The sequence below is a fragment of the Molothrus ater genome, chromosome 4, assembly GCF_012460135.2.
Source record: "Molothrus ater isolate BHLD 08-10-18 breed brown headed cowbird chromosome 4, BPBGC_Mater_1.1, whole genome shotgun sequence".
NCBI classification, from domain to species: Eukaryota; Metazoa; Chordata; class Aves; order Passeriformes; family Icteridae; genus Molothrus; species Molothrus ater.
This window is the reverse complement of record NC_050481.2, coordinates 13,781,088-13,806,282: the sequence shown is the minus strand read 5'-3', so window position 1 is coordinate 13,806,282 and position 25,195 is coordinate 13,781,088. Positions and strand designations below refer to the sequence as shown.

Below are 25,195 nucleotides of genomic sequence, written 5' to 3'. Positions count from 1 at the left end.
TAAAATAAACAAACGTTTACCTTTGAAAGATTTGTTAAAATATAAAATATGTGAGGTTTACCCATGAATGTGGACCTGTGTCAGCCAGACATTCTAAGAAACCTTAAGAGCTAATGACTTCTTCACATTAAGTAACACTATTAGGAAAAGTTACAACAATAGTACCTCAGAATCTCTGCTTTAGCTTTAAATGTGTACATATACACATTCAAAAATTACAGTCTTCAAATATATCTATACACACACATATTCAAATATATATATATACATATATATATGTGTGTGTGTGTGTGTTTATTTGTCTAAATAATTGCTGACTATACAGTACCTTTTTTAAGGTTAAAAAAACTAAATCAGTAATAAAACCTTTTCACAGACCTGTGTTTAGTTTAATCAATTGCAAACTGAAAGCAAAAACTTTTAAAGCTGCCATATTTCCATGGGGATTTTTTAGTAGCAAATTACCAATTTATACAAGACTTTTAAAAAAAAGCTATAATTAAAATACTCTCCTTACCTTTTCTACTAATTAGCTATATTGTTCCACATGCCAACCATTTCCCATAAAAGTTACCTTTTAGAAAAAGATCCTGCTTGCTGATTAGTGCACCCAGTCCTTGTAGAGAAAATGAGAGATACTTCTACTTTGTAAAATGAAATAGTCCCTTCTGGGAAAGCATTGCAAGAGAATCATCACACTCTATAAACAGGCTGTATATCAAATCTGCAAATGGTGGGGAGACTGTTGCAAAAACTCACAAGGCTATTCTGCCAGAAAGGAATTGTTTGGAAAAGTTGCTCAAACCTGCCAATGTCTTTCTGACAAAGGACAGCTGCATTACTCCAGCACACCTGAAGGGGAGCACAGAGGAAGTGATAAAATGAAGTTTTTACTCATTGGAATATGGGCAGTGATTTAAAAGTACCTAAAATATAATGGTACCACAGGGTTTGCTACTAAAAAAAGTGCAATTCTCATCAGAAAAAAATAAACAGAAAAGGCTAATTTTTAATTTTAACAGCCTCAGCATTTCTGACTTCATTAAAATTTGAAATGAAATGTAATATCTTTGGTCCAACTTAGGAGCACCTTCCAACAACAATTATTGGGTTGATACAATCAGAGGCAATAGGAATAATTCATTTTTACACAATCTGATTCTTATTATCAGTACACACATGAAGAAATTAAACACTTTTAAAGGTCATGCAGGAAACATTAATACTAAACATAGAAAATGTTTACAAGACTACAAACTACTATGATAAAAATATAAAAGTGTATTTGATGACAAATACCTTTGACAAATCCCTGAAGTTGCTAGGAAGTGTAAGGTCCAACTCCTCTGACTCATAGTTGGTGATAACCCAAGGGAAGACAGGGTACTGATTCAAATCATTGTAAGTTCGACCTGACAAACAACAAAAAAACTCCACTGTGAATGAAGAGCTGCATTTAACTAAAATACCAATCTCTACAGATACAACATTATAACTTTATGAGCTGTTTGAAAGAACTGCAGTTTATTTCAGATCTGTTATAATTTCAATATTCTATTTTGCTTTATTGAAAGGATAATGGAAAAGCTGACAATATGCTAGTATTTAATCTAAAACATTTCAGCCCATTTCCCTTTAATTGTAAACTCTTTTACATACAGTAAGATTGGCAGTTAAACTCATTCATTTCCTATGCATTTCTCCTTTCCTAGTTTACATCATCTTGCCTTCAATTTCCTTAAGGTAAAATACTTCCAAAAATGGAGGGTCAATGATTTTTGTTGATACTAAAAATTAAAGCATTCTTTTTACATAATGTCTTAAATACAATATGTGAAAGAAGAATGAAGTAGCTCAGGAATTCAGGCTGAAGAATTTTTCCATTAATAACTGTTTCATCTAGAGAATTCATTTTGAGGGGAATTCATCCTTGCCCATTGTCCATCTGTGGATATGCCAACATTTACCAGGACAGAAAATTCGGTCTGGATATAGGTTCATGTGTACATCTTCATATATCTAGGATGGAAATAATACACTTCTTCCAGTAAAACCAAAATATTCAATTAGAATAAACATATACCATGGACACATACACACCCCAAAGCTTGGTTTCTAAATTTAAAATGCAGTTTTTACATGGATCCTGGCTCTTTTTATTATATTGTTGCAGAGGCTTATTCATTCATATAATCTTCAATCATCATGTTCTTGAGATTTTGTTCAGCCTGGTCTTAAAAGTGTCCAAAGACAGGTTTTAACCTCTTCCCCAGGAATATTATTTTACAATCCAATATGTAAGGTTGTCAGAAAACATTTTCTAAACCTCCACCACAGTTTTTCTTCTTCCAATTTTCTTACACCACTCAATATTTTTCCATCATGGTTTGCAGAATTTCTAAATGGTATAGTCAGTCTTTCCCTAATCATTTGGCTTTATTGCACATTACCTGTTATTGAGGATTAAGGCTACTTACATGACACTGGGGTAACCATCTTTCTTTTAACTCCCTATCATGGGCAACTCAACTTTCCCTCTTTCCATAATGTTATCTTTTTGCTTCTTTTAACCTCAAACACCAAGCAGATAAGAATTGAATTTATTATTTCAATAATATATTAAAGCTGAAAAGGGTCATTCATTAGAGCCATAGAAAACAGTGTCATGATGTGCCTCATTCAGCTTGAGCAGTAACAAGGCAAGCAGATCGACCCCTACTTTTAAAAATCCGTCAGCATCCTGGAACCTCTGACTTGATGACTGATTACAGAAAGCACCAAAAGTGACCATTTGTATAAAATGCAATTAGTGCAAGCACAGGCATTTGTTATATCAATAGTGTTAGCAAGAGCCAAGCCTGAAAAGGAATTAACAGACCTTTCACCACAGAAAACAGCTGAAAATTGAGAAATTTTCAAAGTTGCTCAGAGAACAGAATAAGTTGGAAAATAAAAGGGATGTCATGATACCCAACAGTCAGCCTCCACTTAGTAAACTGAAGCCCAACTGGTTAGAAGCTGATGGGGTAAGATGTGTTAAACAAAATATAGCTCAGTGTTTACAGAATGAGTGGGTAGGACAAAAATAAGTGGGTAAAAATTAGGCTTGGGTTTGGATTAATGGTGTCCTAGAACAGCAGCACTGGCAATCCAAGCACTGCACTCTTTTTTAAGACCAATCATGCATCCTGTAACATTGGTACTTATTGGCTCCAGGAATATTCTGCTCACTGGCTGAGATTTCCTAGAAATAGTCTCTATACTTCCAGTTTATATACTTCCCTCCACAACAGTCATGATATTCTGATTTTAAGTGCAGCTTAGTACAGTGTTATGAATACCTCTCTAGTCTTACATAAACAGAAATATAATTATGAATGAAGTAAACTTAGGAGGATTTTTGTGAAGTTTTTCAGGACACAATCATACATAGAAAAAACTACTCATTACAAGAGCAAAATAATTGTGCCCCATGGCTGCTGAGACTGTGCCATGGCTAACTCCTTTTCTGTGTAATTACAGTAATTTGGATGAACATTAATTAGCAATACCTGCTATAGTGTTTAGAAACATCAAGTATTCAAAGTTGGAAATCTCTCGGTGCTGCCATCGCTGGGTCATGTTGGAAGCTTTGAAAATCTGTCGTGGACTAGCCAAAGAAATGCGTCTGAAAACAAAGAAAATTGGAAAAAAATAATGAGAAAACTGGTGGGCCTTCCTTTTTTACATAGCTGATTTTTAGTGGCAGTAGTACATATTCTTTCTACCAGGTCTGTGCTAGATTCCTCTGGAGATCAAACTGCCACTTGGATACTTGAAGTTCATTTTTAAAGTTTTATAATCTAATAGGAATAAAAAGAATTAATGCATCTGACAGCTGGATATGTCAAGATTTGAAAACTTTCCAACAGAAATCTTTACAGCTGTGCAAATTCAGCTGCTCCATGATGACTTGATGTATTACAGAAACATTTTACTGGAGATTTAGAGATGGAATATCATTAAGTAAGAAAATTACAATGCTTTTAGAATTTCACATAAGAATCAAGCCATCTTTAAGGAGAGGTTTTTTAAATCCCTCAAGAACAAAGGAAAACAATGATAAGATGATAGAATTTCATTATGAAGTCCATCCTCTTGAGGTTTAAATTCTGGGCAGTGTTGGGGAGTTAGTCATAAATAACTCAAACTTTTAGAATTGGATGCCAGATTTCCTAATGTTTGTGAAAGAAGACTGTAAAGTCATTCCTTGGAGTGATAAATCAAACAGAGAAGAGTTTATCATAAAATTCCCAAGATTGTTTTGTTCATAACAAAAACATCTGTAAATACCAAACCCACATCACTTAGGGAGGAAAAAAATATATATAGTCTTTATATTTTAGTTAAAAAAATCTTTACAGGTATTGGTAAACCATTCAAGGAAACTGTAGCTGTTTTTTTTTAATAACCTACATTATGTTGCAAACAAATTGATCAGTACAAATGGATGTGAAATATTGAGCAAATGTGTCTTCAGTGTACATTTAAAATTTTTCACACATAATTTGTTTCTGTAAACAGAAATCCTGATGTTCTTACAGAGTGGCTATAGTAGCAATCCAAGACATTTTTTTCTTTCTGGACTCTATAAAAATACTACAAAACACAACAGAAAACACTCCAAACTATTTTAATTCCATTTCTTTGTACAGAAATTGATTAAAAATAAAAAAATTAAAGTCACAACAATCAAGATACCACTCCCTAAGGGTTTCCTGCACCATATTCTGTAAATTAGTAGGTGTAAATGCTTCACACCATTGATGAAAATAAAAACAACTCTTAGAGCTGACAGGTAAAATTAACTCAGATTGTAAAATACCTGGTCTGGGGTAATCCAAAGATGGTACCGATACCAACCCGAGGTAGACAGTTAACCACTTTCTTTACTGTTGCTTGGTCAGGGAAGTTGAACATGACACCCACTGTGAGTACAAGAGTTGAAACACAGCATGATTTTACTCATTTTAGGCTTTCTCAACCAACATAATCAAACCCTAAGATCAGGTGCTCAACAGATCAGACAAGTTTCTTTCAGGATGCTGTAGATATATTTTTTTAAAATTTACAGAACTCCTTTTATATATCACTAACAGGAATTTCAACAGAAGTTGTCACTGTTGCACATCTTACAAGGTCTCCATTTTTTTTCCTCTTTGAATAGAAATTAAACTTATATGTACAGATTGACCGTCTAGAAATAATTAAAAATGTATGTATCAATTGGTTCATACATTTACTAATTTACTTTCTAGATATTTTCTAGAAATAGTGTTCAAAATACTATCTTCCTATTTTGTCTGAAATGTGTGAATGACACTTCTGAAACAGCAACCTAAAAATCTAAATAACAATCTAATTATGGTACCACCAGTAGCCATTTATGACCTCAGAGAGTACAAGTGTTTATGCATATAATTAATATTCTGTTGGATAATACCATTACCAAAACAATGTTCTACATTTTAAATAAAACACGAAGGATTAGCAGTCACTGGTCTAATCCAGTAGTGAAATTCTTTCATTCCGTTGTTCTTGGTGTGTCTAACTAACACTATCAACCCTCCAAGGGAACACAAAAATCCTTCATGCATAACAGATCAGAGGTAGGACTGTCTTGAGCAGGAGTCCTCAGAGAATGCCGAATAAATACGTGGATATAAATGGAAGTGAGGCATTGATAATGCACAGTTTCCATGGCTTATCATAATTTATCATTGAAAAAACAATTGGAAGGAGAAACTAAATTACAAAAAAATACCAACTTAAATACTGATGCATTTAATGCAAGCTCTTCCTCTATCTACACAAATCCATGCCAAAGCAGACATGGCTAAGCACCCAAGGAGAATGCACATGTCCTCACATCCACAGCTGTCATTTCTTTAAGCTCACTGTACCTCTATTTGCCATGAATATCTCCAGTGCTGTATTTTGCAAGAGGTAACGTCGGGAAAAGATAGATCGAATCTCTGAGAAGAGCCATTTTCCATGGAGTCCTTCTGTATATGCCAGAATCTAGGAGAAACAGACAGAAAGGATGTTTTAAATATGTTAGCTGGACAGAAATACCTTGCAAAAGAGAAACTCCTTGACCCACAAACATGGATTCTACCAATTACATGTAAAACCTGCAGCAAAATTAAAATATGCTCAACCTTCAAATCATGCTATGAATCTCTAATACATTTCTTGTACTCCTGAATTCAATTATTCATGCTAAATATTTTAAACATTTGCTTGCGTTTTTTCCTTTAAATACAACTGTCTATTTTTCACAACAGTTTCAGAGTCTCAAAAACATTATTAAATGTTCAGCATTTCAGCAAAGCATAAAACCATATTCAGAAATGCATTTCTAGTAGCATTAGATGTATCTGCACTCCCTTCAGCATTGTAATAACAGGCCTGTAACAAATAAGCACGAAAAAAATGTCTTGGAAGAAAAAAAATGTTCCTTAGGTTTATCGTTAAGGCAGCGTTCATTAATTCTGGAACTAGAAAGGTTGGCTGTATAAGAGGTTAAGTATCATTTTGTCAGCTAAGGTTAAACACAAACCTGCAAATGAACTCAGCATAATCTCTCTATGGAGTAAGCGGTTGTCAAAGTAACTTGTTACAATTCCTGTCATCCCATCTGACAGACACAGATGCTTAGTCTGCCTTCACAATTCAAACTAATTCCATTTTCCTCAGTCCTCAGCCACTTTGTTTCTTTGTTGCTTCACTTTTTCCTTTCCGTTTCAAAGCTTAATTATGTAAGTGTTAAAGGACAGAGAGACTGGACACTTCTCTACCTCAGATTAACAAACTATAGGAGAAGGAAAATCTGAGATTTGTCAATTTTAGCAAACACAAAAGCACTTAATAGAAAACCATCAGAGAAAAAGAGACTCATATGCAATCCTTGTTAACATCATTCTTATCACAATTTCACTTGAGCAATAAAAACATTGTGTACAAAAATGAAAAAGTGAAATTCAAGTCCTTAACATAACAAAGACTGTTAATTAAGCCAATCATTTGTTTAGAGGTTTTTAACAAAGGAGGATTTTGCCTTGCACATAGCATATATTGACAAATAAAACCTGCGTTTTCATAGCAGAGAGCAGATGCACCATTAAAAACCACTACAAATTAAATTCAGCATAAAATATTGTACCAGTTTTGTGAATTAAAAGCAAACAAGACTGGCAAACCAAAAGCTGATATCACAGATCAGAACATACAAAGCAAATCATCTTCACCTCAATACAAGTGCCAACCTCTCTCCCAGCAAACACACACACACAGATAGAAAGAGAAGGAAAAAACTACATAATTCTTCCAGTACAAAATTCTAGAAATGTGATGAAAGGACCAGAGATTGTCAATGGTTGCTAAACATTTCTGGAACTGGGGAACTAATGGACTTGGGCCATACTGACACTTCCCACATCCCATCCACACTAATTGGCAGATTTGTATAATTCTGTGGTGCTATTCAGAACCACTGTGCTTGGGTTTTGTCACATGCATATAAATATCCTCTAAGAATACAACATCAAAAGAGGTAACAAAAGAGACAAAGTTGCAGTGCTCATGCACAGAAATCTCTTGGTACTTTTTGATGATATTCATCCATCTTGTGATCCTGAAATTGGAGCTTCTAATTGCAATGTTTGATTTTTTTGAGACAGACAGCAATGTGGTAACCTCTACTTTTCTGCAACAATTAAAACCCAACAGCCTGTTTGTCCCCATTGGTCTATGCATGGCAAATTCAAGCATTTACTATGTGGATAGTGTGAGTAAAACCAGCATTCTAAATAATTATTCCCTTTACCTTGTGAAGTGAGCATTTTCTGTGAGACTGCCAACCCTGCATGAGGCCCGGAGCTTGCTGCCTGCAGCCTCCTTAAAACTGGAAGGAAAAGCACCAGCTTGAAAAGAGCAGAGGTGGCTTGCATTGTGCACCTCGTAGAGCCAATGAAATAGGTGAAGTAACTGAATTCAGAGGGAGAGGATTGACAGCAGGAACTGGACCTGCACCCCAGAAACACCACAGCCACTGCTGTAACCACCTCTGAAGCACTCATTAACAAAACTGATCAGGAGATGCAAGCAGCTGAGGCCGGGCTGAGCAGGGCCTTCATTCCGGGCTGGAGTAGCCTCTGCCTGCTCTGCAGCCTCACTTCAAAGTCTCTGGAGTTCAATTAAAACTGGATTAGGTTGGAGCAGCCCTTCTGTGGGACACTGTGCTCTCTGGAACGCCGGGCACACCGACAGCACCCTAGCCAGGGCTCTATAGCCCGCCAGTGACCCAGCTGCCATGGCAACGCGGCGCTGCCCCGCTCAGCACTCCCTCCACCCAGAAGAGCGGGTGAAAGGTCCCAGACAAACACATTGCTGTCATGTCCATGGCTAAGTGCTCCTTATGAAAATACAGCGCAGCCTTTCACTCCCTAGAAAATATTATTAGAAACTCCTAGTTGCAGAAACTGGCTCATTCTTCAAATAAAATTCAGCATTTTTATTCTGGCAAACAAAAATATTTTTTTAATCACTTCTGACATCAAAACTACAACTTTCAAGAACTCTTTTTGCATTTGCCTGTTTTCACCCATAAGCCACACAACACAGAGCTCCACTTCAGAATTTAAGAACAGCTATCTTCTTCATACCATCGTACAATATTTTGAGATTAAAACCAACTCATTTCTGCCTTTTGTCACCACCAGTTTTGGAACAAGTTGTGGAGCAGAGACTAATGAGAGTGTACAATCTAATTTAATCTGCAGAAATAGTACTGCCTTCCACAGGTGAGAAAGTATTTACAGAATTTCAGTTGATTCAACACATCAGATTGAAGTTCAATCTACTGCACATTTCATTTCTTTCTAATGATACAGCACCTTACAGGAGAAAAGATAATTTATACTGTTTACCATTTCATTTAAAAACACATAAACAAATGAGGCAACTGTAAAGTTCTATAGTTTCAAAAATCTCATCATACAAACTGTTCTGTAATTAGACTTTGACAACACCAAATGAACAGGCATCATGACAACATTAGTAAAAATATAAAATTACTTTCCCCTTTGAATGAAGTCCCTTTTTTTACTTCAAGTATTAGAAATGAAAGTCTAAACCTGTACTCAGTCGTTGTACTCATGCTGATGGCCCCAACACTGCACAGCTGTCAGAAACTCCCTAAGAAATTAGTGAGTAAAGAACAGCCAGATTCAAATTCTACTTGGAGAAGACTCTGAAATCAGAGTAGCATGAAAACTCAGGTAGCGCAGTGCTCACCACAAATTAAGATCACACATAAGTAAGTGCTCACGATTTACAGTGATGTATCTGCTAATTTCTCAACAACAAAAAAGCTCATTTACTTGGAAGCTATTCTATCATTTTTCAGATTTTAATACAAATGCCCCATTCTACCTTTTCTTCAAAACCTTCCTTAAATGTTTATCATAAACAATGTCTATTGTAAAAGACTTCATGCAATAGTTAAAAAACCACCCCCATCACTCCGCTGCCTCCTGAATTAGAAAAATAGTATTTTACTGAAGATTAAATGAACATTTTGCTTTACCTGTTAAGCAAGCCAATCAGCTATCATATATTTTATTTTATTTTAGAGAAAAGTACTATTGATCTTGAAAATGTGAATAGGCTAGAAGTAATTAAGTCTGCAAATGGGTTATAGAACTGAAACAGTAATTGAATAATTATATTACTTTAATATGCCAGCCAACTTAACTGCCATGAGTAAAATAAAAGCTAAATAGCTTATTTAAAAAGCTGATGCACATTTGTCTAATTTTAAATAAGTTACAATGCAAGACAAAGAAAAAAACCCAACAAAGCACTGAACAAAAACATAGAGCATTTAACTTACATTCTCATTTGATTACAGTTGAGAGAAAATTTATAAATACATTCTAGCAACATTCTAGGTCATTTGGAGTAATTTTTAGTCAGGAAGGCAGAATTACAGCACTCAGAGGCTACAAAATCTGACACTCAGTTCACAAGAAACCTGGATTTCTACCTTAACCTCAGCCTTGCATCTGAGGACCCTAGGATTCTACTGTCCAGGTATTATTTAGTTCCTGGCTGCAGGATTCACAGTGAAAGAGTCTGACTCTGCTCTTTGTTTAAATAAATCTAAGTACAACTGAATTAACAGGGAATTAGATCAGACTATTAATAATCTTCAACATCAACATGCTCTTCAATAAATCAGAGTTGTTTATTGGTTTATTTTAGATTTCTCAAAGAAACAGCAAATAAGATGCTTGCTTTAAATCTCAGATATTTACAAAATCAGCCACTGAAATCCACAGGCAGTGAGCAGCAGCCAGTCCCCCTGTGAGCATGCACAGTCTGTTACACAATCCTGTTCAGCATTTTCATGGGTGACAAACTCAATTAAACATATTCATTACTTTAATGTTCCACTAGACAGTTTTACCCGGCATAAAAAAATAAAATAAATAAATAAATACTCAGTGACCTTTGTATTGATCAGAGCAAAATGGCTTATGCCTGGGTGTGGGTGGTGAAGGGACTGGGGAGGGGGGTGGTAAAGGACTCTTGTGTTTTCTCTTCCAATTACTGAAGGAGATGATAAAACCACAGCAAATGATGTATCAGCTCATTTTATCTTATCGCTTTGGGGCTAGGTGACAATGAAGTTCATATTTCACTGGTTCCCATTGAAGATTGTGAAAATTACTTGCCCTTATGACCTGAAATTTCACTGGAAGACAGAAATTTCTCTTCTGCAAAGTAATGCAATTTTTCAGATGTCAACCTTTAGCCCAGCTTTAAAAATTAATTTCATTTATATTAACCAATGATATCGATATTTTCACAGAATGCTCTTTGATACATGAACCACCGACTAGCAAATTGATGTGCTCGAGAAGGATGGAATTATTTTATCTGAAGCTGCTGGGGACAGACAGATTTACCACAAACTGAAATTCCCATTTCACATTATGCTGTTTATATTAGCCTACAATACCTTAAGGCCTCAGGACCTGTAAATAGTTTAATCTTTCGTTAGGATTTAGTTCTGTTTCTAGATCCATTCAGTTTTGAAATAATTTCTCTCTACACAATGAAAAAAGGAACACCATGTGCTTGGAAATAAGAGGAATAATAGGAATAAAGTCTAACTGTCACAGACCACAGATGAGTACATATATGATAGCATGAAAAATACTTCCCAGATTATTAAAACAAAGGAATGCACAACTATATATTCTCTCTTTATCCTGTCACTTAAGCTGTATTTCAGTGTGAAAAAATCTGTGTGCAATTTAAATTTTCTGAAAGTGGTCTTCTATTAACTTTCTTCCTGATAATCCCAATCTAACTTGGAAATAAAATTACTGAGGGAGCCTGTATTTCAGAACTTTTCTGATTTGACTATGTGGTTCTAAACACCTCACATATATCTGCAAACAATGTTAGCAAATTTAGTACCAACTCTCTTACTTCCTTCAACTGGGTCTCATAAACATTTTTTTTCCTTCTTGATTAACCCTGCTGGGTTTTAGAGAGCAGGGGTTCATTACGACTATCAGAAAGCATTTAATTAACCCAAAGAATGGGAATTTCTGATTGCTAAAGACAATTATGCAAGGTAAATTATGCAGCCTCAGATAGTGGAAGTTTAAAAAGAAGAAAATTAATACAGGTTAGGGTGACTGTCCAAGCCCTGCAAGGTTAAGGACACGAAGTTATTACTTTCTTTGCAAAATATGACAGCAGGCTTATTTATGATAAAAAAGGAGTCAGAATTGCAAGAATTCACAGATTCTTGTAGGAGTTGACTGATATCTTGATTTAGTTACATTCTGATTTAAGAGCTAGTTGGATCTGCTCCTCAAGAGGTAGATACAAAAGGCTCATACAGATGTTTACATCACTAGAGAAGAGCAACATTTTTCCTCTCCCAGGGTTATCTGTTTATGCTATTTGCTACAGCACTGATGTTCATACATATACAGTCTTCATATACCTGGTATGTAAAATGATACAGACAACAAATCATAACCAAGAATCTTTCAATCATTTAGAAATAACTCAACCTAGTCTTTTTGGACTGCATTAAATCATGCAACTTCATGATTTCACGTGTCAATGAATTCCATCAGGTAAACAGACACAGTGCAAATACTAAAAAAGCTTGTTTTGATTTCATTTTTTATACATTGAAAAAATGACATTACATGCAAAAGCTCAAGAAGAGAGCTTAAGCATCAGTGAGCAGAATTCCATAAAGTGATTTCTCACTGTGTAGAAGCTGTCAAAAGAAGCTGATGATATTAAATAGTGGAATTCGCATCAAAAATGCTGCAGTATTATCAGTATTAAGACTTTGTCGTAATGAATGGTGCAGTGGTGCATTCCATGATCATTACCCTGTGTGAGACAGAATTTTGAAAAACCAGCTGGGAAAAATCCCTTTGCCATCATTTTATCCATCCAGCTGAGAAGCAGGTGTCTAAATGGCTTCAAAAAGTCCTTCACAGCTCTCCTATTTTGGTGCATAACTTTGTATCACTACAACTGTTGCTACCTTGTTAGTTAGCTCACCTTCAAGTTTATTAATGCAGAAAACTAAAAGACAAAGAACAGGAAAGCTTTAGATGTTCCAAATCATCACTCTGCAAAAACTGAACATTTAATTAGCCTTCCCATCTCCTTGTGAGCTGAGAAAAAAAGGAAATACAAATGCAGATTAAATTCACTATGGAAATATTTTATTATTGAAAAGAGGTTATAAAAGAAAGATATCTTTTAAATGTTGACCTCAAAAGCTTTTAGCACACTCCCCAGAATCTGGTATTCCCAATAAGAAGAAAAAAAAAAAAAGTATGTTTTTGAGGTGATAAGTATGATCATGATCCATATTTTGAAAATATAAATTGTACAGAAAGTTTCCTAGTAGAAGTAATACAACACAGGACTTGTGGCTCAAAACCATGTGATGATGTTGTAACACTACTGCAATTAAAAAAAGGATTTCAAAATAAGCCCTAAAAAGCTTTCCCTTGTTCAAAAAGATGGAAGTGCCAGAAAAATAGTTAAAAGGAATCAAGCGCAGATTTTTTTTTTATATATAATGACAAAAAGGTTGTAGATTTGAGTTTTTCTTAAGTTTTAAGTTTTTTGAAGTTTGAAGTTTGGTTGGTCCCGCTCCTTTTATAAAATTCCTAGTGAAGAAAAGTCCTGGAGGATAGTCTTTATCAGACTATTCGTGGATCTTTAAAAGTACAGAGTCTGAAAAATAGGACAATTGCCAGACTCACAGTAGCTTATATCCACAGCAATATTACTTACTATGTATGGTGAAATGTAAGAAAAAGAAGCAAGCATCTCAAAGGCAGAGCACAGAAAACAATGCAGGAGCCATCTTTGTTTTGCTGTCTCTTAAAGATATTTAGACATTGAAATTTTTTTTTTTTTTAAATCATAGAATATCCTGAGTTGGAGGGGACCCACAAAAACCGCTGAAGTCCAATTCCCAGCCCTGCACAGGTTATGCCCAAGAGCCACACCCTGTGCCCAAGAGTGTTATCCAAACACTTCTTGAGTTCTGTCAGACTGGTACCGTGATCACTGGCCTGGGGAGCCTCTGTTTTAGAAAAGTAAGGCTCATGTTTGCTATAAATGCCTCTTCAAATTTGTATTTGGAACAGCAAATGAGAATAGTCATGTCAGATTTCCTTTGGTACCCTGCACCTGCCTATTTCACCACTTTCAGTATATGACTTCTCCTGTGGGCTGCTTCTCCATGTATCCAGCAAAGGTCTCTCCAGTCAGAACATGTGCAAGTGGAAGCAGCAACTACAACTAAGAAGGAACCACTACACCTGCAACACTGGCAGCTGTCCAGTGTCTGCTGTTTCCATCTGATCTTGCAGAAGGAGGAGCAGAAAGTAAATGGGAAATGAAAAAATAAGTTTCAATGCCAAAAAACGATTTTTTTTTTTTTAAATCAGTGACCTGTAAGCTGACCTTCATATCCCTTCATCAGAAACAAAACAAAAACAAGAACTCCCCCACACATCTGGCAGGAAGCTAGAATACCAGTCATCAAGAAACACTGTATCTGATCAGCTCATTAATGGGAAGCAAGCCCATACATAGAAGAACAGATGTGCCTCTTGAAGGCAAGGAGAAAAGTCAGACTCCAGAGCTACCAAGCCAGCCGTTCACATTAGAAGATTCTGCGCTGTGTTTTGTGAGAGATGTGGCACACAAGGTGCCCCTTGCAAAGGGGTGTGGATGCAAAAATGGCTCAATGCCACCTTTGTGCTGCAGAGACTCTCAAGTGCTGCAGGAACCAAATCCCCTTCAAATAAAGTGGGGCAGCTGCAGGGGCTGATGTACATTTGCCTCATTTGGGATGCCCAGGACTGTATATAATACTGAGCAGATTTTCCCTCTTGCCCTCAGAATATGGGAAAGAAGATAGCACAGAACTGCTATAAAACCTTTCACTGCCCAAGCTCTTCTCCACTCACTTCAAGTTGATTTACTGTAAACCAAAGCCAAATGACAACAAAATAGAGGAAATGTTCTTGAAAGGACACGTTATGTTATCAAAGGACACGTCTCCTATGTGCTCCTTTTTATAACAAAGTTCCACGTGAGTATACTTCATATTTTGTGTCTGTATTCTTACATTGGTCTTCTATTCCTGCAAAAGTAGATTAATTTCTCAGAAGAATTGACTGAAATCTATCACTGACCGAGGTCTTGTTATGGCCTGTGACTGCAAGGGAAAACCCCTTAAGATCACACATAGAAAGAATGTGTCCAACTAAAACTTACCACATATTGTTAAAGGGAAAAAAAAGCAGCCATGTGGAGAGGAGGTTTTATGCAACAACTGCTGAAATTCATCTTAGTACATGCTAAACTAAAGTAATATAAATTCAGTTTTAAAGCATTCGTACAAGAAAAGACCCTTTCCTAAGATTAAGCAAGCCAGGGGCACAACTAATGTGAGGTCTACAACCATAACTATGATTCTGGGGTAACAGAACAAGAACATAACCCTTATTTCAGCTTAAAAATGCAATAGAAAATTAAACTGCATTTCTAGTCCAAATGATTGATAAGAAAGGCTTTTCAAGTGTAACAGATACACAGACAGCAGTCTGGGGATAGCTGAACAATTGATCCAACAACATGATTTGCCTTGCCATTCCCCCTGGGGTATTAAATCTAAAACTTGCTACTCCTGAGGGCCTAATAAAAAATAAGTCTATCAAAGAATTCTGCAGATGACAGGAGGAGAGAGGGCAGTAAGTCTATGTGAAAATATTAGCTCTTGTGAAGAATTTTAATCTGGGCTGTGTTATGCATTTATCTTTCAAATCCACGGTGCTGTTTTGCAAAACTGAAAGTTTTCTGAAGAGGCAGAAAAAGTCAAGTCTAATGTGGGAGTATTGACAAAGCCCCAGTTTCCAGCCAGTACCTAACAGTGTTTCATAAATGCTGAAGCCAAGAGGGAAAAGTATTTTCAACTGCTTCTCTTTAGAAAACCCTAACCCCATAGCAATATTCTATCCATCCTGGCCTAAGTGCTGCCAAGAACTAAGTTCCTTGCAAAAATACAGCAATTTATCCTGCTCGTGCATGTTTCGTTTCCAAAACTAAATTAAGGCAGCCTTTTAATAGGCAACTTTTATCAAATAAATTCGCCACATTTGAAAGAATGTGGGAGTCCTTCTTAAATCTTTTTTCAAGTAGGGAAAAGACCATAACTGGATAGCAGCTCCCCTCCTAGTCAAGTCCACGTTTTGAAACAGGTGTACTGTTTTTTAAAAGGGGCAGAAAACTGAAGGCATTAGAAAATTGATTTTTCAGTGGTGTTTGCAGCTCTTAGGTGATTTTTGGTGTGGAACTCAATGTTCTTCTATTCTTTAAAGAAAAAAAAAAGTATTTTAAGGCAGTAGATCTACCTTTAGGGTTTTCTCTAGCAGAAGTACTTACAAGTAAAACACCTGTAATCAATTCTTCCCATAACACATTAACATTATAGATATTCAAGTGGGTAACAATTTTAAGATATGTGTTAGAGAAAAGAAGATTTGAGATCTGAAGTATAAAATATCTCACCTACAAAGAGGAACACATTTACAGCTAGAAACTTTAGTAGATTTATCACTACAAGATAATCAATTTTCTATTTGAGGAGTTGGAAGTTGAAATCTTGTAGAGTTTCATGTTTGAGAACTTATTACAGGGCAAGGAAAGCATTTCTCACTCTTCCTTGAGCACATGAAAACCAGTGACTGAAATGCTGAAATGACTTGGATGCAAAACTTGAGGTAGCAGCACAGACTAAAAATAACTCATCCAGACACATCTGGGAGTGTTCCACCAGTGAAGAACTGATAAACTGATCAATAAAACATCCTTCCTGCTTGACAAAAAATCCTTCCTTGCTTAACCCCCTTTAATAACCATATAGGGGATTTTAAAATGAAATTTAAATTTAACAAAAAACTTAACAATTTGTTACATTAATTATTGAAGCTTCAATCATACAGTAGTAATTGAACCCACCAAAAATAACTGAAATTGGCAAGTATCTGCTTCTTAGCATTGCACCCAAACAAAATGTCGGTGTTGATAAAATCCACTTTTAAAATCCTTGCAAATCTTAAGTACTGTCATCTCATCACCCTGTTGGAGTTTGATTGATTACGCCTTTTCCTTATGTTCATTAATCTCATCACCTTATCTTTTACACCACTTCATTTTAGCAGAAAGGCAATAATAAAACCCTCATCCATTATCCTTTTACACATCTAGTCAAGCGGAAATGGTTAATAACATGCTACAAATTGAACTTCAATCACCTCATTTTCTCCTTTGTCGAATGCACATTAAAGTATATTCCAAAAGTGCAATTTGTTTTACAGGGGAATTTGTGTTATATTGCTACAGACAACTAAAATTAAGTGTTTCTCAGTTTGGTTATTAAATATATCCAACTGTCCTTTTATCTCTGATACTAAAACATTAACTCATTTTATTAGGGTGTAATAATACAAGAGCCTTATCTCCCAGAACACAGGGACATCTAGTCTGCCTAATAGTAAGTGTTATACAATGGGTCATTTATCTTTTTCTTTTTTTAAAAATATGCTTCTGATAGTTTATGAATTGGTATATTATTGCAGATGAAATGGCTCTCCATTTAAGAAAAGTTAATTTGTTTACATGCAGGCTTATCTTCAAATGCAAGCCCTATTAGAGAAACAGTCTGTAACTGTCAGAGCAAGTGAAGAAGGAAAAGAGGTGGATGTAGAAAAATTCAGAGCCCAGTAATTCAACTCTGATCACCAGCCTCCTGTTTGAATATTATCTGTGTTCCATATGCACTTTGCAAATATTCCATGATATGATTCCACAGAATTGAAATAGAAGTCAAAGAACTTGTTTCTGTAAACTCTTTCCATCATTCCAAATACAGGCATATATTAGTAAACTAAAATAAATTACATTTCTAAAAGAGCCCATCTAGTATAAAGAAGTTCCCAAATATGATGCATTTGGAGCTGTTTCCTCCCAAAAAATATAAAAGAGTGGGTGAAATTATAGCTCTATTTTATTCAGTGACAGTAATCTCTCCTACAGAAAGGATGCAAGATCTCCTGCACTTTGTTCACCTTCTCAATGAAACAAGACTGGTCTGACTGACTCAGTAAAACTGCATATCCAAGTAAACAAATACAACCACAAACATTGTGCAATTGTTACAATGACAGGGTATTTTCCCATGCTTGGTCTCATTTCAATTCTACAGAAATTTATTATTAACTTAGTATAACCTTACAAGAAGCCTAAGAACATCATCAATCCTAACTTCAGGACAAGAAGATTGAACAGGGGAAACAGTATTTTTTTATTATCAAAAAGCTTGCAATAGTTAGTGTTAGAGTGTATAAACAAATGCACACTAATGATTATTAAAAAATAAGTAACGACTACACCTTAGTCTAAAGCAAAGCTCTAGTTAACTTACAGTAAATTGAAAAAACACTTTTACAGTTCCCTCAATGGCCTACCTTTTTTCCCAACTCTCCTGTCCATTAAAAATTTGCCTTATTTCCCAAACAATTCCAAGACTATTTCCTCTCTCCTGCTCTACCACCTTCCACTCAAGCTACAGTTTCACAAGGATTTTTGCAGGTGACTGCCCTGCAAATGTTGCACCTCATCAATCCCCAGTCAGTTCTGCTGCTTCCCCAATCCCTCCTTTCTCCAAGGACTATGTTTGAGGGTAAAGCTGGAGTTCAACAGGTATTCAGATATTCTCCCTAGGGCAGGGAGAAGGACAATAATGCAGGGGTGAAGGAGATGGAACGGTTCTAGTCTGACTCACCACCATAGACAGTTGCTAGTTTCATTGAAATTTTGCAAGTTTCTTCTTTCATCTTTGAAAGCATTTTGGGTTTTATTTTCTTGTAGTTTTGCCAACATGTAGCCAACTGTTGCTTCTGGTCCTGCATTTAGAGAGAAAGATTTCTGGCCTGTTTTTGCAAACTGTGGTTCTCCAATACTGCCACATCCCAGGAGGAGGCTTGTTTTGCACCTCAGAAATACAAAAAGCATTCTGCTTCACCACAGCACAGAGAATCTTTGCGCTGCACATTCAGCCCTAGAATTGCAAATGCAATTCTCACCAAAAATAAATTATTTGGCCGCTCAAGTACTCAGGCTTCTTCATCTTCACAACACTTGAAATACTCCACTGTTTCTTGAGCTATCCCAAACTGAATTTGATCTCAACTCAAAATTACATAGATGAGTTAATATGCTTGCCATCCACTCAAATTCAGAGTCACTGAATTCAAACAAAATATTTTATTGTTTGTTAAACCCTGCATGCTTAATTTTTCTTTTCCAGTTTCACATATGACCACCAAAATAGTGGCTGGCATCCAAAACTGCACACAGTCAGCACCTTAAAATATTAGAAGCATATCAACATATCAAACTGTAAAAATACAATTTTCTAAACTGTGAATACACAGAATTTTATCTAAATCATTGACTGACTTCTTTTTTCTATTTTGATCATTTTTCTGAAACCTATCCTTCAGAAAAGTGCTTTAAGTACCCCTGCTTAACAACATCTCCCTCTTCTGAATGTGTTAACTGAGGATGTTTTCTACTTGTTTCCCTTTTGTTATTTAATTTACATTAAACCAGATCTTTGCCAGAGCTGTTTAGGTTGTTATGAGAAAGTCTAGTACCCAAGTGAAATAAATACGGAATTGGAGCAGGCTATAAACCTACAAAGCTCCTAAACTGCTGTCTGCAGTTGACTGACAGAGGTGCAAGTTTACACAATGTAAGTTCAACCCTTCAGCTGATGCTGCACTTCTGCAAAATGTAAATTACTGTTGCTGTAGTGCTCAAATGCAGCAGTTTATTGCAGAAACAAATGAACAACTGAATGCTAACAAAGTCAAGGAGAGTCTTGATTCCAGTCTCTAACCACCATTCCTGTACCACATAACATGTCACCATCCATAAGTAAATGAGTTAATCAAATTAATGAGGATTCAGACAAATCGGCTGCCTAATGAGCACTCAAACTGATGTGGCAAGGGTTATGCTCCAGTGCTGACAAAATCAGTTTGATGAAACCGTGACAAAAGCAGCAAAGCACTGTTCCTCTAGCACTTTTCCTGCATCTTATTAACATGAAATTATAATTGCTATTTGCAAACTGTATAGGGAGACCATTTGTTGCAGAAGTCATGTAAACATATGCTTTATCTACTCCTCTCTCCAGCAAACCTGTGTATATTGTTGGAATTCAGGATAGTAATTATTCCATTCTTTTTGAAAACTGCAATCAGATAGAGTTGTTTAAAGTAATTTAGATGGAATATGCCAAGAGAATTTCCAGAGAACACTACACTGTATGATTTTGCATTTTATGAACATGACATTTGGCAATAAATAGAAAATAAAACAAACAAAATAAATCAAAACATTACGCAGCTTTGCAAACAGTTCAGAAAATTAACACTAGAATCTCTTGAAAAGCAAATTAAAAAAAAATCTGGCTCCAATATGTAGATGAATGATAATGCTTGTATGATGATTTCCAAATTCCATAATGCTAAGAAGCAACAAACACAGACAGGCTAAAGAAAGAAATTAACCTAACTAATATTTTAATTACTTTATCAAAATCCTTCAATCAGGACTCCTGTAAGACTTTTCTAACAGTACTAACTACTTATGTCTAGCCTCAAACTGCAGGGCCAAGGACTGGAACACTAGACCTTAGGACATACTTAAAAATGAAAAATCTGAAAGTAAAAAAATAAGGCATAATTTTTAAAAAGTAAAAATTAACTCTTACTTTCCAAGTATTATCTGTCCAGAACACGTTCTCCAGAGGAGAAAAACCCATCTCTGCACCATGTTGCTTAAATGCAAGACATACAACGACATAAAAGAAACATTTTTACACGTAATAGGCATAATTAAAGCAGTTTTTAAATAGCACTGGTGCACCTGCAGCCATAGAGATCATACAGCCCTTCACTAAGATTACAGGAATGAAGTCCTGGATGCTATCACAGACTCAGTAAAAATTCAATATTTACACACTAATGCCTTTCCTTTCTCAAGGGGGAAGCATCATACCAGTAATATCTGATCATTATCCTGTGAGCACTACAAGAAACGGGTTGGGAATGGTAGAAAACTCAGCTTTTACCCAGGAACAGGGGACGGAGCAGCTTTAACATTTCAGCATTAAGTTAGAAGAAACAACTGACTTCTACATAAGGACACAACTTGAGATATCAATGAGCTTTTATTCTCTGGAGTAGGAATCCTTGGCTTTAGGATCTGTGTTTGAAAAGCAGTCCAGAGACAATGTATAAATGATGTTGTATCCAACATATACAGAAGGATGTCAAACTGCCAAAAGAGTAATTAGGATCATTCCCAAAGCAACAAATACATATGTGCATTTTTTACAAAACCTACAAAAATATTACATTAAAACAGCAGTAGAAATCAGTGGCAGTTGACAATACTCTCTCTCTCTCTCTATATATATATGTATATATTACTCTGTTTTAACACCACCTTTTCTCCCCAAAGGACACTGCTCTTGATAACAAGATTATTTATCTCTGAAAGGGCTGAACTCTCCACTTTTGCGATTCTTGTCACAACACACTCCACTTAGGTTTCCAACAGATTTAAAGGATCTCAGTAAAAATCCTAATCCAGCAGTTACCATTTGACTACGGGTGGAGTTTATGGCTATGGCTCCACAGCAGGTGGCAGCCACGAGAATGGCTGAACTCTAGGGCCCTGCTGCCTTCTTCCTCCTGCCATTAATGTTCCTATGGGCACAGAGGCAATTGGCTCAGGGAATCACCCTTGCAAAAATCCATGCAAGAAAAAGTCATTTCCTGTTAGGTCAGTTCCTTACCTTGACTCCTCAGGTAAATCTCAGAATGCCTTGGGTTGGAAAGCACCTTTATGGACATGGCAGTCAGTGCCATGCTCTAGTTGACAATGTGGTGATCAGTCAAAGGTTGGATTTGGTGATCTTGGAGGTTCCTTCCAACCTAAAATATTCTGTCATTCTGTGATTAAAGATCACCTGCATCTAACTCCACTGTTGGCAGGGATGCCACCCTCTAGATCAGTTTGCTCAGGGCCCCATCCAGCCTTGCCTTGAACACCTCTAAGGATGGGCATCCACAACTTTTCTGGGCAACCTATTCAAGTGCCTCACTATCCCCTGAGAAAAGAATTTTTTCCTAGCATCTAATTTATAGCTTTCCTCTTATCATTTTAAATTGGTCCTCATTCTCTCATTCTCCCTCCTTTTTTAAGCCCCCCTTAGGTGCAGGAAGGCTGCTCTTAAGTGTCCCTGGAACATTCTCTTCTCCAGGCCCAAATCTTAGCCTGTTTTCTTCCATCTCTCTGATCATTGTCACAGCCCTCCTCTGGACCTGCTCCCAAAGATTCACATTCTTCCTGTGCTGAGGACTCTAGACCTGGACACTACTTCAGGTGAGGTCTCACAAAGGCAGAACAGACAGGGAAAATCACCTCCCTCAACCTGCTGGTCACAACTTTTTAAATGCAGCCCAGGATGTTGGAAGAAAGGATTAAACAGCTCCAAATCAATTCTTTGTGTCAGATCCCACTGGCATTAATGGGGTGGTGGAATCCTCCTCTCAGTTTCAGGAACCACTGTGTGCTTTCATGCCTCTGAAAATATCTTGTCATTGCCACTGCACAGGTGTTTTCCAGCACAGCTGCTCTTTGCCAGCTATAGGAATACAATTCAGAAGAAACAACTCAGCCAGTTAGTTCTGCTTCACAATAATTTCCAAGAATCATCCAACTGCAAAGATTATACTTCTCTGGGATAAAAACACCCCAAATAAGACAAATTATAATAAAACGTGTGCTCCAATATAGCTGTGTACTTTAGTGACAAAAAAGAATGTAAATGGCAAATCCAAGTGCCTCTGCAATGTCTTTCATAAAATGCTTACATCTAGCAAAGTAGGTCACTTCTCTCATACTAGAAGCAGAGAGCATCCATGATTTCATTCTAAGACCATTCTTAGCTCCAAAGCTAAATTTTTAACAACTAAATTTCATGTCATTTTTCTACTTTCAGAAAGGGATATGACTGTAATTTGCTGACAAGTTACAAATATTGCCAAAATCCTAGTTATTCAAATATTTTGGTTACACATCCCAGTAGACAGATTTTGTGAAGACAGTTAACTCTAATAGTTAACTCTAATTACTCTTCAACATACTTAACTCTCAGAGAAAAATCACAAAATAAAAAAGAGAGATGTTTTACTTGTGATGCTTGGAAAAAAATTTTGTCTTGTGACAATCAATTGAGACGGTTGGCCTAATTCCACAATATTAAAAGGAAGTATTCAAAACCAAAAGCACCAAAATCAAGCAAATGCTTAATTAAAAAAAGTTACCTTCCTTCTCCTTAAAGGATATACTCCTAATGACATGGGTTTACTTCTCCCAATTAAGGGCTCTTCATGAAAGGCCTGTGAAGGCTCCTGCTTTATATACAATTAACAATCAAACTGTAACACAAATTACATGTCAGCCTTATCAGAGTTTACACATTGAACTCCTGTATCTGTGGCCAGCAGGCAGCCCTCTCTACCTGGGGAATAACACCATGAATTGGTTCAGTGTCTCAGCACAAAATCTCACCCCAAAAGGTGCTTTGCCATCCCTTCTGTGTCAGAAGCACATGGAGCTCCATCACACCATTTATTCCATGCAGCCTCAGAGCAGGTTTTGTGCTTGCTGCCCCGAAGGCCAGAGTCTGCCTTTTCTAGGGACTCATCTTAGAGTAAACTTCCGTGCTGTACCACCCCCACAAAGATGTGACCTAACACCTCTGTCTTTCTCATCTCTCCCTGTATTTAAAGATAATAATACGTTTTTCTTAGCAAAATACTCAGTTGCAGATCTGCTTTAGCTATCCAAGGCTATCTTAATCACATTAGCTAATTACATTCTTCAAAAATTGTTCTCCAACACGCTAAAGCTCATTCCTTCTTGTTATTGGAGCAAAATTAAAACAAATATGGAAATGATGGTTATGAGGTAACAAATGAGATCACTACTATCAAAGTTTACTTCAGGGATAGGGCATATCTAATGTGATTTATTCATATCATCCAAAGAAGTGGATTTAAATGAATTAGATATTTCTAACAAAGTAATGGAAAAACACTTCCTAAGTTATGCTATGCACTGCTCAGAACTTTGTTTTTATTTTTAGAGCTATAACCTTGCATTTAAAGAAGCATCAAGAATGATGTTCTTTTCCTTATTCCTCCCACCCCTCAATGCTATCTATTTTCTCCTCTTTTTTCATAGTTACACTTTTTTTTTACTTCATATTTGAGTTTATTACATTCCTCTTATCAAAATAGTTACAGTGACAAAATTACAGTTAGTATTAAAGCATTAAAAATTAATTATTTGATTTTCTCATTTGCTCTAATTTTTGAAGTACAAGCACAGCCAGCCTCTTTTTCAATATGAAGAATTTGAATGCAATACTATATTCTGCAAATCTTCCTTAATCTTTAATGCATTTTGAGTAAGATATGTGACTATCCTTGGGTTTTTGTTTGCCTTCTAAGAGGAGGATAAATAAGAGTCCTTAGCATTTTACTACATATTTTATAAATGTCCTTGCATTTTGCACATATTCACATAAAATATATTCCTAGGTTTCTCTCTGTAGAAACACACACTAATGAACATATAGGTTTTATATTATCTTATTATATACTAATTCACAAACATTTCAAATTTAAATTGAGGTACTCATCTCCAATTTTCATGAATATTCAATCAACTGGAGCCTCTATGTTGCTTTTAGCTTCTTTATGTATAACAAACAGTATTCAAATGGTGAACAATCGCAATGTTTAGTATCATATTTAAAACCACCATTCAAACCTTTTCTTAATGCTATTATCAGTTTTTCTTTTGCAACAATTTTGTGTATAAAAATAAAAGCACTGGATTTTTATTGGTGCTGCCCTCTTTGTTTTGTTCCACTCTGCAAAGCCCTTTTGGGACACTAAGCCAGCATTTACCATAATACGGATTAAACTCTCTTTGTCCCATTGCACAGTGTTTGTTAGCAGGTTAGTCTTTTTACATTCTTCACAGCCTGCCTGCAGCTTACCCTTTAGGCCTCACAAAATACTTCTGTGGATTTACAAAAATGCCAGAGTGGTCTTGGGGTTAATTGGAAGAAAAGTGAAGCCTTTAACGCATTGACTCATTAAACATTTAGCCCACTACAATCCACTATGGTAGGCAAAGAAAAAGGCTCTGTAGAGACCTTGGCAATAATAAGGTAGCAAAGTAGCTGAAAATAATGACTACTCGTTGTTCTACAAAATGGAAAAGGCTTAATTTATCCACCCCCCCTTTCCAAAAACAGAAGGGAAAAAAGGGAGAAAGGTTTGATGGCACAAAGCAGCATTCCTTGTTCAACCACCTAACTTAGTTTTCTGGAAAAAGAGTGTGGTCTTACCAGTTTGCTGACCACTGG

General features: G+C 36.1%; 1 protein-coding gene across 2 annotated transcripts in view; it reads right to left on the bottom strand.

Annotated features, from left to right (window-relative positions):
• The window catches only part of LRBA (LPS responsive beige-like anchor protein), a 368,959-nt gene that overhangs the window by 115,760 nt on the left and 228,004 nt on the right, over positions 1-25,195 (bottom strand). For both annotated transcript variants that reach the window (XM_036381985.2, XM_036381986.2), the window contains 4 exons: positions 5,943-6,060; positions 4,865-4,967; positions 3,552-3,667; positions 1,300-1,412 (listed from right to left, as the gene is read on the bottom strand). In XM_036381985.2, the coding sequence (XP_036237878.1) occupies positions 1,300-1,412; positions 3,552-3,667; positions 4,865-4,967; positions 5,943-6,060 (450 nt within the window). The remainder of the gene's footprint in view (positions 1-1,299; positions 1,413-3,551; positions 3,668-4,864; positions 4,968-5,942; positions 6,061-25,195) is intronic.